At 35.6% G+C, this 17,500-nt stretch overlaps 1 protein-coding gene across 1 annotated transcript in view; it reads left to right on the top strand.

The window, feature by feature from the left end:
* Positions 1–17,500, top strand: part of LOC137644945 (prolyl 4-hydroxylase subunit alpha-1-like) — a 64,767-nt gene that overhangs the window by 20,961 nt on the left and 26,306 nt on the right. Inside the window, exons 7-9 of the mRNA XM_068377822.1 lie at positions 6,952–7,109; positions 13,313–13,432; positions 17,371–17,500. The exon at positions 17,371–17,500 is cut by the window's right edge and continues 44 nt beyond it. Coding sequence (XP_068233923.1) covers positions 6,952–7,109; positions 13,313–13,432; positions 17,371–17,500 — 408 coding nt within the window. The remainder of the gene's footprint in view (positions 1–6,951; positions 7,110–13,312; positions 13,433–17,370) is intronic.

Genomic DNA, 17,500 nt, shown 5'->3' with positions numbered 1-17,500 from the left:
TCCTTCCAACTTCGTTGGCGGAGGTAAAAATATGTTTCTTAATACTTTACGTATAGTATTTTCCATGGCCATACCAAACATTTGATTGTAAAAATTTCCCATCAAATTCGAATTCACAATATTTCATGCATAGTTTAATCAGTTCTATTAAGAAATTTTTAGAAACTTGTAAATCCAACTGTCTACTCTCATGAGTATCAGTCACATATTTTAACACTTTATCAGAGGACACTTTTGTGCATAATAGTGCAACATCAAAATTCCCATGTCTTCAAAAGCTGTTGGGGTAGCATAGTTTTTATTATTTCAAGACAGCTTTGTTACTTATGTTTAACCCTAGGATGGTTACAAACCAGGGATTACGGACATTGAATATTTAGGTAAAAAACCTAAAGCTAAAATGGAGCATATAGGTTAATGAAGAATCAACAAAGTATACTACAGAAAATGGAAAGAAATAAATATGAAAGAATTGTTTGAACAGGAAAATCAAAGTGGATAAAATACAGCGAAAACTAAGATGCAAAAAGATAAGATTAGATTAGATCCCAATAAACAATGCGAACAAAGAAAGGTTTAGATAACAAGTGAATACCCAGGAGATCGAACATCAGAACGAACAAAAGATGTCGAGACAAAAAGTTTTAGACGGATGACAGAGATTGGATGATTTTATAGTTGAATATGAATGACCTTCATCTTCTTTTTATCGGCAGAAATTAAATTGATTGATTAATATAACTTTTTGCACTTATTGAATACCATTTTGAAGTGATTTTGGAGTTTTCAAATTTGGGTGTATCTTTGGAAACTAATAACCTGTATGTGGTAAGAGACGAAAGTAGGTAAAAAGAACAAAAAAAAATTGAATATTTCCTGAAATTGTAGCGAATTTTTCTCGATAGTACTTCTTCAAGTTTCTGATAGGTAGTGTACATACTGGGAGTTGCATTATCAATGTTATAGATTTTGTTCAACAGTCTCCAGACGATTTAGTTGAAGATTAAAGCAATTTTCAAAAGAGGAAATTCACAACATGAAAAGTTGAAGATCCTAAAAGTTCATGGCTGATTGCATAAACTTTATTCATCTAACCTTAATCTTGTGTTGGTTGTGTTTCCTATCTGTGGAATACGATTTAATTTATGATAACTGTACAGTAGATAAACGATATCAACATCTCATATGGAAGCACTGGTTAACAATTTTTCCACCCCAATCCTAAAATTAACCAAACCCAGTTTACAGTCATGAGATTGGTAATGCATTGTGCTCCTCCACATATCAACATATGAAGCTCATTAAGTGTTTTAAGGTAGTCATAGTATATTCATCTATTGTTTTCACCGAAAATAGTCACATCAAATTTGAGTTTCAATCTCGTTGGAGTTAGGTGACAGCTGCACAGGCGTCGACTACCAGGAGAGTTGTGAGGACTGTTTACTGAATCTGATGAACAAAAATGATTATTATGGTGCTCTGGTGCATTCACTGATAATGATAACAAAAATAACCCCTCGGTATATCTGTGTAAGTAAGGTACGCGAACCTACATAAATTACCACCAATAACACAACTAGAGTAAAAGAAATGTTCAAAAGGTTAGGTTTCTTGAGAAAAAGAAATCAGTTGCCCGGTAGATAATGACAAATTACCCTCGTCCACCTGATTCATTGAAAGTTACTTTTCTTTTAAAAATGCGTATGTATCAACACCTAAGAGAAAGAGTATGTAATTGCCTTTCGTTTAACTGATTACTTTGAATCATCAAACCTCATGTGTCGGAATGAATTAACAACCAAAATGCGTTTTTGGATCTATTTTCTGTTGCAGACATTTGACATACAAAAAGATACCACACACACACACACACACACACACACACACACATATATATATATATATATATATATATATATATATATATATATATATATATATATATATATATATACAGTATATATATATATATATATATATATATATATATATATATATATATATATATATATATATATATACAGTATATATATATATATATATATATATATATATATATATATATATATATATATATATATATATATATATATATGTGTGTGTGTGTGTGTGTGTGTGTATATCTTAGCAATCCATATTTGCCAACGATTATGCTCGTATTAGAGGATAAGCAACTTGGTGGAGTAATGAGAGCTTTGGGTGTGGAGGAAATGCCCCCTAAATTTCGATGAAGTCACTAGCAACAAGGTGACGGATTGGGTTTAAGGCGATGTACAAACTGTCTTTTCGGCTTTAACTCCTGATGCCTGGCAGTCGATCTTACTAGAATTAGTATGAACCGGCAGGGGTCACTTGCCTTAATTAGATAGGCACTGGGCATCATAAGGAACTGGCTATCCTTTGATGTATCTAGCCAATGAATCCTATATGGATTTAGTCAGTCATGGATAGGAAAGGTGAAAAAATGGCCCCCAGTCTCGGGTGTAGAACGGTGCTAAGAATCTCTCGGTTTATGAATACTAAAGAAAAATTGAAAATAGGTAATTACAATGTTAGAACCATGAATCAGATTGGGATATTACAGCAAGTGGGGAGTGAATTTATAGAATATAGTTTGGATATCTTGGCCCTAAGTGAAACACGTTATAAGGGGTTTGGTAAGGAAACTTTAGACCAAGGCCATATATATATTTATATATATATATATATATATATATATATATATATATATATATATATATATATATATATATGTGTATAGATATACATATGTATATATATACATATATATATATATATATATATATATATATATATATATATATATATATATATATATATATATATATATATATATATATATATATATATATATATATGCAGAAGAACCACAGGGAAAATGAAAATACGAAATATACGATTAAGTCCTGACTAGTTTCATGATACTTCTTCAGAGGACTGAAGAAGTATCACAAAACTAGTCAGGACTTAATCGTATATTTCGTATTTTCATTTTCCCTGAGGTTCTTCTGCATCTGAGCATCACGTTTTCCTGTGATTTTTACGCGTATATATATATATATATATATATATATATATATATATATATATATATATATATATATATATATATATATATATATTCAGGAAGATTAGATGGTGTTGGAAGAGAAGGGGTAGGAATGGTGATGACACGAAGAGCAGGAAAGGCATTAACCGAGTGGAGATCTGTAAATAGTAGATTGTTAGTAGCAAAGTTCAAATCAAAGCAGTGCAATTTTATTATTATAGTTTACTATGCACTAACAAATGATTCCCCTGAAGAGAGGAAAGATGAATATTATGAGGAACTGCAGAGTGTAATCGATGAGATCCCAGGGAGGGATATGAAAATTGTGATTGGTGACTTCATTGATAAAATTGCAAGGAATAATCAAGGGATAGAGAATGTGATGGGTCTCGAGGGTCTTGGCGAAGTTGAAAATGGAGCACACTTCATAAGTTTCTGTTCAGCAAACAATCTTGTCATTGGAGGTACTCTTTGACAACAGAATAACATCCAAAACTATACATGGACTTCACCATGTGGCAATTACAAAAATCAAAAAGATCTCATTGACATTAATAAAGAGAAAAAGAGGACTCTAATAAATGTAAGAAGCTATAGAGGTGCAGATATTGGTAGTGATCACTAGCTCTTCATTACTACAGTGAAATCAAAACTGAAAGCACCCAACGGAAAGGTAAATAGAATACCTAGGTTTGATACAACTAAGCTTTTAGAAGAAGAGCACAGAGAAACATTTGCAATTGAATGTAGGAATCGATTTGTAGTTTTAGAGACTCTAAGAGATGAAGAGTAGATGATTAATGAAGAATGATGTGATATTAAGAACATATATCAGTCAGTTGGTCGTGAAGTATTGCGACACACAGTTACAAGGAGAAAGTCATGAATATCAAATGATACTTCGGATACTATAAAAAAGGAAACAAAGACAAAAATTGACTGTTGAAAGTTTTCGAGGAAGTAATGAAAATTACAAGGTAGAGCATGCTAAGTATTCCAGTATTGATAGTGAGGTCAAAAGAAAAGCCAGAAATGATTCGAGAGAATATTTACACAGTAAAGTAGATAAGGCTGACAAAGCTATGAATTCAGGAAGTGCCTATGGTATAAGAATTGCTCATAGAATTATTAATAAAATCTTGACTGGGGCAAAGAAGAAGCATATACCCATCGAAAAGAGAGATGGATCTATTATAACAATAGAAAATGAAGAAATACAACGTTGGATGGAACTTTAGTGAGGTTATGAATAGGAGATATAAAGGGAATAATTTGACTGATATATATACCTGACGTTGATGTGCCCATTAATGAATTCAGTGTGCTTGAAGTCGAAGTTATCCTCAAAACACTAAAGAGATGAAAAGCCGAGATGATACTGGCCGAAAATGAAGTGACTCCCAGACTAATTACAAGATTATTTTGTAGAATGTGGCATGAAGAGGCAAAACCTGATGAATAGAAGTTAGGAGTGTTAGTGAAAATGGCAAAAAAAGGAGACCTGACTATTGCAATAATTACAGAGGCATCACACTTACGGCAGTGGTTATGAAAATATATAACATGCTTATTCTAAAGAGACTGGAGAGAAAGATTCATGAAAAGCTGAGAGATGAACAAGCAGGATTTAGAAAAGGTGGAAGCTGCGCTGACAAAATTTCCATTTTGAGACATGTACAGCAATGCGTATAATATAGAAATCCCTTTTTGATGGCATTTGTGGACTATGAAAAAGCCTTTGATAGCGTGCACCTACCAATTTTGTGGATAGTCCTGTGTTATCATGCAATTCCTCTTAAATATGTAAATTTGATTAAATCTGTTCATGAGCATAGCAAGTGCAAAGTTAATGTTAATGAAGTCTTATTAAATGAATTTCCAGTGAACAATGGAGTACTCCAAGGGAATGTGTTGTCACCTTTGTTGTTTAACCTCCTCGTGGATTTTGTAATGCATAGAACAGTTGGAGATGGTGGCGAAGGATTGGACTGGATTGGTGATAGGAATTTAGAAAACCTAGAGTAAGCAGATGATGCTGTCCTTGTTAGCAGAACACCATAGGATTTGCAATGCTTGCTTACCAGAATGTATGAATTATCACATGAGGTTGGGCTCAAGATAAATAGAAGAGAGAGAGATTATGAGAACGGAATCTGCAATGGAAGACGAAATATCACTGGAAGGAGAAAGGATTAATGAGGTAGAATCATTTAAGTATTTAGGAACTATGATCTCCAATACAGGGTCTTTAAAATTAGAGTTTAATTAAAGATTGAAAAAACCAAATCAGACAATGGCTAGGTTAAGTAAAATTTGGAAATCAAATCGCCTGAAATTACATATAGAAATCAGACCATACTGTATATCAGTTTAGTGAGATCGGTGTTACTCTATGTATATATGAGTCATGGTATAACAATGAAACCATCTCCAATAGATTTAGTAGATTTGAAAACAAAGCCCTCAGAAGGATATTGTGAGTTAAATGGTAGGATAGGGTTAGAAATGAAAGTATAAGAGGGATTACTTGAATGCCATATGTGGATGAGATCATGATGAGGGGTTGATGGAGATGGTTTTGGCATGCTCTTCGCACCCCCCCCCCCCCACGAGAGATTAGTTCACCAAACGTTCAGCTGGTCTACACAAGGCACTAGAAGAGTTGGAAGACCCAGGCCTACATGGCTGAGGACCATGAAGCATGAAGTAGGAGAAATTATGAATGGAGAAGTATTGAATTAAAAGCTCAAGATAGAGAGGACTGGCGAAATCTAACCGAGGCCCTTTGCGTCAATAGGCGTAGGAGGAGATGATATATATATATATATATATATATATATATATATATATATATATATATATATATATATATATATCGGAGTGTGTTCGTGTATACAGTATGTGTATGTATACATACATTTCCCTTTTTTAATGGGGATATATTAACGTGGTGAAAGGGTTTGTGTATCAACATGATCAGCAATGCGGTTACTAATCAGGGTCCGCCATACTAGGTCGGTTTGTTGTCAGCGATCAAACAAAAGTCTCCACATCACTAACCCGCAGTGGCTAACATGATGATGAAAATAGCAAAATCCCAGACATGACTAAGGACATATCTGAGGCCTTTTTCCTGCAATGGACTAGAAAGGGGTTGTGGTGGCTGATATGTTAACGGCCCTGACTGGTGAACGCCAGACTGAGGTTTGAGCCCCGCTCAAACTCGTCAGTTTCTTTGGTCGCTGCAATCTCACCATCATTGCGAGCTACTGATGGGGTGTTTAGGGGGGGGGGGGCTATAGGTCTATCTGCTGAGTTATCAGCAGCCATTACCCGGCCATCGTTTGTCCTAGCCTGGACATAGAGGGGGTTTGGGCACAGATCATATGTATATATGGTCAATCTCTAGGGCGTTGTCCTGCTTAATAGGGCAATGTCACTGTTCCTTGCCTCTGCCATTCATGAGTTGCCTTTAAACCTTTAAAACTGTTGTTGCATATATATATATATATATATATATATATATATATATATATATATATATATATATATATATATATATATATATATATATATATATATATATTACAAAAGTTTATGAGTGTTGTTTTGAAGTTTCATTGTGTAACTTAACGTCAAAGTATAAAGGTCAAGACTTTAGTGCTACTATAATATTTGATCATTTTTAGTGTTCATTTTAAGACTTTTGGTAAATAGAAATTCTTAATGATATTTCGTAAAACCTAAACAATGAAATTCCTTGAACATCAGTGTTGTTTATAAGATTGCGTTATGAAAGTATACTCTAGAATCTAAACAATACCTCCATTATATTAATCATTGGTATTAAAGGTAATAATGAAATTATTTTTAATAATCAGGTCTAAACGCCTTCGACTGCGTGCGCATTGCCAATGAGAGTTTCTACGAATCCAGATATGCCAATTCTTACCTGTGGTATCGCCAAGCAGCAGCCATCAGCAACGACCCAGAACAGAGCAATTTCATCCAGTTGCTAATTGGCCAAGTAACAATGGAGGTAATGAGCAGAGATCTAATTACATTCCTAGCTAGTTTTATGTTAAGAAAATTTTTTTTTTTTTATCTTGGCTTTTATCAAGGCAGTTTTCAATGTCAGAATATTGATAGCTTTTCCAATGGTTGAAAGGTATTTTGTGATTTTTTGCTTTTAAATGGTCTTAAATCTAAAGACTTTTATTCGTACCACAACTTATTTTTCAATTTGACTCTATATCTGTCTCTGACTTTTCTTTTAAGGGACCTGTTTGCATATTGGTCGGTAAAATATTACTCGAGAATATATTTATTTTTATTTTTAACCATTAATCCTTCAAACTCGAACTTTCTCTATAGTCCTGTGACGGGTCAAGAGTAGGTTGTGAGTCAAAGGCAAGATGAATGCAACTGAGTAATTTTATTACGACACATCAAGTAAATAAACACACTAGGTCCCGGTAAGAAGGTTACAAAATACAAACATGCCATTTCTTGTCAAACCGGCAACTGGTTCTGTTAACAATTAACAATGAAGTAAACTGACAGGTAAATGCACGTTGCTGTCAGTGCGAGGGGAGAGTGAAGATACAAAGGATAATATATACAAAAAAGAGTAATGTCGTTACTATGTACGCTCGTGTGACACACAGGTGGTACATGGCTCCCACCCTAAACATGAATTACTGTACATGTTAAATAGAGCGCGCTGATCTAGAGAGGCGAACTGTAGGCGGGTCATCTGGCAGGAGATAAGCAGGTTTTAGATGATCAGTGGAGACCCAGTCTTCTTTGACACGAATATCTAGTAAGAATGCTTTCAGATTGTGTCGGATCACGAGGAAAGGGCCCGTGTAAGGGGGCGTTATTGGTGGCTTGCTAGTGTCGTTGCGTAGGAAGACGTATGTTGCAGAGTGCAAGTCTGTTGGTATGTGATGCTTCGATGGGGGCTTGTAAGTCTGGCGGCATGGAGTAAATTTTCCCACGACGTGACATATGCGCTGGAGATCATCGGAGGAAGCTGCAGAAGGAAAAAATTCGGCAGGGATGATCAATGGGTCACCATACACCATTTCAGCTACCGAGACGTCCATGGCATCTTTAGGAGTGGTCCTTAGTCACAGGAGGACCCAAGGAAGCTGAGTAAACCAGTTGGAGTCCTTGCAGTGGGACATCAAAGTTGCTTTGAGGGTGCGATGAAAACGTTCAACCATTCCATTCGCAGCGGGGTTGTAGACAGTTGTCTGATGGAGATTTGCTAATGATATCCATAATTGAGTGGTGAAAGTGGTACCCCTGTCAAAAGTAATATGCTCAGGGATACCAAATCTTGCATTCCATCCTGAGAGTAAGGCAGATGTACATGAGGCGGACGTTGCAGTTTCCATGGGAATGGCTTCAGGCTAACGAGTGGAGCGGTCGATGACGGTAAACAGGTAACGATGTCTTTGTGATGTGGGTAGGGGGCCTACAACATCAACGTGAAAATGGGTGAAATGACGCTGAGGTTGAGGAAAGGTGCCCGCTCCTGAATTGGTGTGTCGATGTACTTTGGAAGTTTGGCAAGAAGTACAGGTGCGGACCCAATCTTTAGCATCCTTAGTAATGTCCTGCCAAATGAACTTTGTCTTCAGCAGCTGTGAAGTAGAACGGCGCGAGGGATGTGAAAGGCCGTGAATGAAATCAAACACCTGCCGGCGCATGGGAGCAGGAATCCCCGGTTGCGATTTACCAGTACTGACGTCACAGAGGAGGGTGGTGTTGGAGTCGTCAAGGGGGACGTATTCCCAACGGAGGGCTGTCCAGGATGTCCTACATGCTTGATACTCTGGTTCCTGTCGTTGGGCTTCAGCCAAGGCATTGTAATCCAATCCCAGTTGAACGGCAGCCAACGTGTTTCTTGACAGGACATCGGCAACGGGATTCATTTTCCCAGGGACGTGTTGAAGGGTGCAATTGTATTCAGCCACGGCGGAGAGATGTCGGCGTTGACGGGCGTACCAGGCGAAAGACTGTCGAGTGAAGGCGTGCAACAGAGGCATGTGATCTGTGCGAATGACGAAGGGCGTACCTTCAAAGAAATAGCAAAAGTGACGGACAGCCAAGTGCACCACCAGCAATTCACGATCGAAGTTAGAATAACCCGATTCTGCCTTAGACAGTTTTCTGCTGAAGAAGGCCAATGGGCGGGGCGAGCCGTTGACCACCTGTTCGAGTACTGCACCAATAGCGATGTCGCTGGCATCGGTGGAGAGAAGAAGAGGGGCATGTGGGATGGGAAAAGGGAGAGCAGCAGCGGTTGATAGGGATTTCTTTGCGTTGCAGAAGGCCGCTTCTTGAAGGGGACCCCACTTCAAGCCTTTTGGCTTGCCCTTGAGGGAGGCGTAGAGGAGAGCAAGATTGGCGGCAATGGCTGGCAGAAAACGGTGATAATAGTTGATCATGCCAAAGAATTCCTGCAGTGCTTTGACAGTCAAGGGTATGGGGAAGTTCAGAATGGCTGCTACCTTCTCAGGGAGGGGATGGACTCCTTCAGGAGTGATGCGGTGCAGTAAGAACAACACTTCATTGGCGCCAAAGGTACACTTATCGTACCGGACTACAAGGCCCTTTTGTTGCAGGCGGTCGAGCACAATGCACAGGTGACGGAGGTATTCCTCTTTTGAAGAAGAGAACACAAGTATGTCATCCACGTAACATACACTGAAGGGGAGGTCTCATAAGATGCCATCCATGAGACGATGAAAAGTGGCCCCGGCATTACGAAGGCTAAAACAGGAGTAATTGAAGGTGTATGTACCGAAGAGAGTGGTGATGGCGGTCTTGAGGATGTCTTCTAGGTTTATAGGCACCTGATAATACCCATTCAGGAGGTCGAACGTGGAGAAAACCTTCGCTTTGTACAGGTAAGAGGTCACGTCGGCGATGTTTGGGAGGGGTTAATGATCTGGTTCTGCTTGCATGTTCAGGGGCCTGTAATCCCCACACAGACGGAGGGACCCGTCTTTCTTCAGGACAATGTGTAAGGGTGACGACCATGGGCTGGAGGCCTTTATGCGAAGGCTCATTTCTTCCATTTCGCCGAATGTCTGTTTGGCGGCTGCCAATCAATTCAGTGCCAGACGCTGAATTTGGCGAAGACTGGGGGTCCCATCGTCTTGATGTGGTGATAAATACCATGTTTGGCAGGAGCCGTGAGCGTTTGGCGAAGTTCTGGACGGAAAACTTCCGGGTATGACGTGAGGAGGAGGGCGTAGGCATCTGTGGGTGCACTGATGTGGAGAGCGAGGTTGGAGGGTGAGGGTTGAAGAGGTGTCAACAGGTACGAGTCTGCATTTACTGACTGTCGGTGGGCGATATTGACCAGAAGTAGGAAATGAGAGAGGAAATCCGCGCCGAGGATTGGCAATGTGACGTCAGCAACGATAAACTTCCAATTAAATTTGCCATTTCCAAACGATAATGTGAGGTTCTCGTAACCGTAGGTGGGTATCGCAGATCCATTGGCATGTACCAGGCGGACGTTGGCAGACTTCGACAGTCTACGTTGTGTCCTGAAGAGTTCCCTTGGCAAAAGAGAACGACAGGCACCCATGTCTACCAAACATCGCACGCCCGTTCCAGCATCATGTAAAAAGAAAAGATTAGAGACACGGGAGGCCACCGCCACGAGCGATGGCCTACTTACACGTTTTTTGCCCACTGACAATCCTTGGCACATTTCTTCACGGCAGCCCCGAATCTGGAGTGGTAGTAGCAAAACTGCAGCCGATGGACGGCAGTAAGTGGCTGTAGAGGTCGTTGGTTGGGGCGCGAGCGATTGGTGGGTGATGGGTGGCTTTGCACCTCTCCGGCACATCACGGGGTAGGCGTGTGTGTCCTACGGCATTCACGTCAGCTTCGGTTGACATTGAATAGGTTTCCTCCAATTCAGGAGTGGAGGCGTTGATGGAGGTCTTGAAGGTCGTGAAATGGCGGTTCATAAGGGCGTCGGCTTTGGTCATCAAGTCCTTTATGGCTAAACTATCGACGTCGGGTATGGCAGTGCATACAGGTTCGGGAAAACGGCGTACCCAAAGGGCACGAAGTTGGTTCACCTCTCAAGGAGAGCCATCTGCAGTAGGTTGCAGGCAAGGGATACTGGACATTTCCCTGAGTGTGAGCGAAGCCCTTTGGTTCCCCAACGGTTGTTGAGAGAGCTGAAGAAGCTTTGCTATACGGACGGCTGGCGACGGCGAGTACTGCTGCAGAAGGTATGGTTTGAGGGCATCATACACTGTTGTGGTGTCACTTAGTTCACAAAGTCAGTTGGAGATTTCGGGGAAGGTGTCCTTGGGTATCGCCATGAGAACAAAATCTGCTTTGGTGGTGGTCACGCCCTTGATGCAAAACTGGACTCCTGCGCGCTGAAACCAAGCAAACGCCTCTCCGCTACCGTACGACGAAAGTTTGAATGGGGCGGCGCCAACTTCCGTTGAATCTGCCAGAGTAACAGTGAGGGGGGGGGGGGGGGGGGGGCGGAAGGCGGGAGTAGCGAGTCACACTCGGGGGTCACCAATGTGATGGGCCAAGAGTAGGTTGTAAGTCAAAGACGAGATGAATGCAACTGAGTAACTTATTTACGACACATCGAGTGTATATACACACTAGGTCTGGTAAGGTCACAAAATACAAACACGCTATTTCTTGTCATACCGGCAACTGGTTTTGTTAACAGTTAATAATGAAATAAACAGACAGGTTAATACCCGTTGCTCTCAGTGCTAGGGGAGAGTGAAGATACAAAGGATAATATATAAAAAAAAAGAGAAATGTCATTACAATGTACGCTCGTGTGACACACGGGTGGTACAGTCCCCTGCTCAGAGCTTTCTAAATACTTTTTAACAATACAGTAGATACACAAAAACTGCTATGATACTGCTGTAATCATATCATATCCTGCTATGTTACTGTTGTAATCATATATATATATATATATATATATATATATATATATATATATATATGTATATATATATATAGATATATATATATATATATATATATATATATATATATATATTTATATATATATATATATATATATATATATATATATATATATATATATATATATATATATATATATATATATACATATACTGTATATATATATATATATAGATATATATATATATATATATATATATATATATATATATATATATATATATATATATATATATATATATACTGTATATATATATATATATATATATATATATATATATATATATATATATATATATATACATATATATGTATATATACATACATATATATATATATATATATATATATATATATATATATATATATATATATGTATATATATATACATATATATATATATATATATATATATATATATATATATATATATATATATATATATATATATATATATATAAATATATACATATACATATATATCATATATATATATATATATATATATATATATATATATATATATATATATATATATATATATATATATATATATATATATATGAAGAGAGAGACTACTGAGGGACCTCGTATTAACAAACTACACTCAGTAAACCCTATGAATACAGGCTAATGGGTAAATGTGTAAGGCAAAACAAACATATAGAATACAAAAATCCTAAAGAAATTTCATTGTTTTCTTTAGCGATATTAAAGTAAATATGTTTTTCACTTACACGCCCATCAACCAAGTCAACTGTCATTTTCGGATGTTCACAACACCGAGATACTTATTAGAAATATGACTAATGCTCTGTAAGTCAAAACAACAAATAAATTATCTATATGATATAGCTTGGTGCATCTGATGTGACATTTGCCCATATCGATAAATTTGTCCAGAAGGAAGGATCAATTCTACAATATTTGAAATGGAAATGTTATCTGTGGATTTTATCCCTTTCTTATAACTAGTATTACTCTTTCTATGTCCATGTTTATTATTATTATTATTATTATTATTATTATTATTATTATTATTATTATTATTATTATTATTATTATTATTATTTGATTGTTATAGTGAAAAATATTCTGTAATATTCTTTAAATATCATCCTGTCTTGTATTGTAAAATGTGGGGAGAAATACGTTTCTTCCGTAGTCTTTTCAGATAATTTTATTTTATTTCATTCTATTTAGGTCTATGAAAATATTTTTTGTTTTTTTTTTCAGCACGATGATAACTTTGTGGAGGGTTCTCATTTTTTCTTCCCTGTCCCTCTTTCGAAAGCAAAACTGCAGTACACTTGGGATTCACCTTTCAATAAGCTCTGCAGAGGAGAAACTCTACTGGTACGTTTCTTCTGTTTTGTCTTTTTCCAAATAAGCCTTTTATTCTGCTTGATATACAACGGTTTAATTCACTCCATGTAATCCAAACAGTTGTACCATAAACATCTTCATACATACAATTGGCATACGTTGGCTAGGTCCACGGATAGCCCCTAGCTTACTGCCCAACAGTTCACCAAGCTTTAAATGGGTGCCAGCATCTGCTGGCGTAAGAGAATAAATGAAGAGCTGGCAACCGAATCTTTACAGGATTACTGAAAAACTTGAAGGCTCCATCCTTCTGGAGCCATCACCTTCAACGGGAGCTCAGTTTTTTGCGCCCGAATTCGATTCCCTGGCCGACCAGAAGCTATTATCATTAAGTAGATTCCCCCTTGGATCTTTGGTCCAGATATTAAGAAGTGTATAATATATAGCTTAAATGAATATGAAAAACACTTATAAATGTGCAAAATTATCATTCATCATATATATATATATATATATATATATATATATATATATATATATATATATATATATATACATACATATATATACATATATATACATATATATTTATATATATGTATGTATATATATATATATATATATATATATATATATATATATATATATATATATATATATATTTATATATATATATATATACATATATATTTATATATATACATATACATACACACACACACACACATATATATATATATATATATATATATATATATATATATATATATACATATATAGTTATATATACGTATATATATACACGTGTATATATATATATATATATATATATATATATATATATATATATATATATATATATATATATATATATATATATCCCTTTCTGAGTGGGGGTGCTTTAACGTGGTGAACTACTCAGGGCCACCCATACTAGATTGGTTTGCTGTGAGCGATCAGACAAGTCTCCCATCACCAAACCGCATTGGGACCGAATCAGGGCCGAATCACACTGTACGGTTCGTTTTCCTACGGATATGGTTCGTTTACGTTCCAGCAAAATGCCAGTGTATTCACACTGCGTTTTGTATACGTTCAATCTGGATACAGCTATTATAGATGACGAAAGTACCAAATGAAGAGGAATTTGGAGGGAGAATACTGGACTATCTGATATAATTACTAGACGATGAAATGGTGCATCACGATACAAGCACTAGAAATCAACAATTCTGCTAGTAACATAAGGATACAATTTGAAACAATACAAGTAAAATTGAATGAGCATAAACAGTCGAAAGCTATTATTCTAATTCATTTCCTTCGACTTTCACAATTTTTTTCCAATCAAACTTTATCGTGGGTCTTCGTATACACACACACACACACACACACACACACACACACACACACACACACACACACACATATATATATATATATATATATATATATATATATATATATATATATATATATATATATATATATATATAAACAGGTGGATGTGTTCCTGAACAAGATCAAGGAAAACTATTAGAAAAGACCAAAACTTGATAAAGAAAAGATCTCAGAGAGACGAAATAGAATTGAGGAAATACTTAAGAAAGGAAAAAGCATCACATTGATGAAAAAAAGACTTGAAACACGGTACCAATAGATGTTTGCTTTAAGGGATGAAAATGGAAATACTGTCCACAATAAAGATGGAGTGGCAAGAATTCAAGTGGATTTCTATACAATGCTATACAATAGTGATATAAGAAATAACTTCACCAATAGTAATAATGAAACACCTGAGCCGGTACCAAACATAACAGTAGGAGAGGTAAAGAAAGCATTAAAAGGCATGAAAAGAGGCAAAGCAGCAGTAAAAGAGAAGATGGCCTAAAAATTGAATTAATATTATAGATGGAGGAGATTTCATACTAGTAAAACTGGCTGAACTCTACACCAAATGTCTGCAAGAATGCTCTATACCTGCAGCTTGGAAAAACCTTATCAATATACTAATTCACAAAAAGACCTGAAAAAAAAATACCGCCCAATAAGTTTACTCTCCGTAATATATGAAATATTTACATAGATTATATCAAGTTAAATAGAAAGACAGCTAGACTTTAATCAACCAAGAGAGCAGACAGGCTTTAGTAGTGGGTATTCAACAACTGTACATATCCATGTAATTAACCGGCTAATGGAAAAAAACAACAGAGTATGACAAACCCCTATGTATGGCATTTATAGACTATGAGATAGCTTTTGATTCTGTCAAAACATCAGCAGTAATAAAAGCCTTTCAAAAACAAGGAATAGAAGAATCTTATGTTAGAATATTTGAAGATATCTATACAGGAAGTACAGGAACCCTAAAACTACAAAAAGTTTATGAGAAAGTTTCGATTGATATAGGAGCTAGACAAGGAGACTCCCATCTCTCCCAAATTATTCAAAGCATGCCTGGAAGAAGTTTTTAAGAATTTAGTTTGGGATAATATAGCAATTAATATTAATGGGGAATACCTTAACGACCTAATACTTGCAGATGACATAGTTCTGTTCAGTGAATCATAGGAGGAATTACAAGAGATGATAGAAGATTTGAATATAAAAAGCAAAAATGCTGTACTAAAATTGAATATGAGTAAAACTAAGATAACATTCAATGAAAATGCAGAGAGACAACAATTAAGAGTTATGGACGAGCCTCTAGAATTTCTAGAGACTGTTAATTGATATACGTACTTTGGACAGTCAGTAAGTGTTTCCCCAGGATGCGAGACCGATATTAAAAGAAGGATAAGCATGAGATGGAAAGCTTTTGGTTAACAAATTGAGATTATGAAAAGTAAACTGAATTTTTTTCTATAAAGAAAAGTATTCAATCAAATGGTCCTACTAGTATTAGACTAAGTATAGGAGCCTTACTAAAACCTTAGAAAATAAGCTAGTTACTACTCAAAGAGCTATGGAAAGAAAAATGATGGGAATAACTCTAAGAGACAGAAAGGAGCAACATGGATACGAGAGCAAACTAAACTAGAGGATATTTTAACAACGTGTAAGAAAAAGAAATGGCCATGGGCCAGGCATATAATGATAATGACACAACACAAATGGACATTGATGATAACAGAATGAGTCCCAAGAGATTGTAAAAGAAGCAGGGAAAGGTAAAAAGACGATGGATCGACGAACTAAGGATGTTTGCGGGCGCGGGCTGGCACAGAAAGACCACAAACAGACGCAAGTGGAAGGGCATGTCTGAGGCCTTTGTTCTGCAGTGGACTAGTAACGGCTGATGATGAGGATTATATAAATAAATACATACATACATATATATATATATATATATATATATATATATATATATATATATATATATATATATAGATAGATAGATAGATAGATAGATAGATATATACATATGTGTATATATATATATATATATATATATATATATATATATATATATATATATATATATATATATAGATAGATAGATAGATAGATATATACATATGTATATATATATATATATATATATATATATATTATATATATATATATATATATATATATATATATATATATATATATATATATATATATATATGTGTGTGTGTGTGTGTGTGTACATTATATATATATATATATATATATATATATATATATATATATATATATATATATATATATATATATATATATATATATATATATATATATATATGTGTGTGTGTGTGTGTGTGTACATTATATATATATATATATATATATATATATATATATATATATATATATATATATATATATATATATATATATATATATATATACATATATATCCCTCAGTAAGTGTGGAACCAGAGAGCGTTACTCTCCCAGTTTTCTATAAGTGATACTAATCCGCAAGTTTAAATATTGACAGAATTTTAGCTTTAGTTATATTTCGTTCTTTTTTTCAGGATCAAGCCACATTGGCAGGTCTGAAGTGCTATGTATCAGATAGAGGATCTCCTTATCTAATTCTGCATCCTATTAAGTATGAACATGTCCATAACAACCCTGAGATGTACGTTTTCCATGAGGTGATTT

The sequence above is a fragment of the Palaemon carinicauda genome, chromosome 8 (assembly GCF_036898095.1).
Source record: "Palaemon carinicauda isolate YSFRI2023 chromosome 8, ASM3689809v2, whole genome shotgun sequence".
Classification (NCBI taxonomy): domain Eukaryota; kingdom Metazoa; phylum Arthropoda; class Malacostraca; order Decapoda; family Palaemonidae; genus Palaemon; species Palaemon carinicauda.
This window is presented reverse-complemented; position numbering and strand designations above follow the sequence as displayed.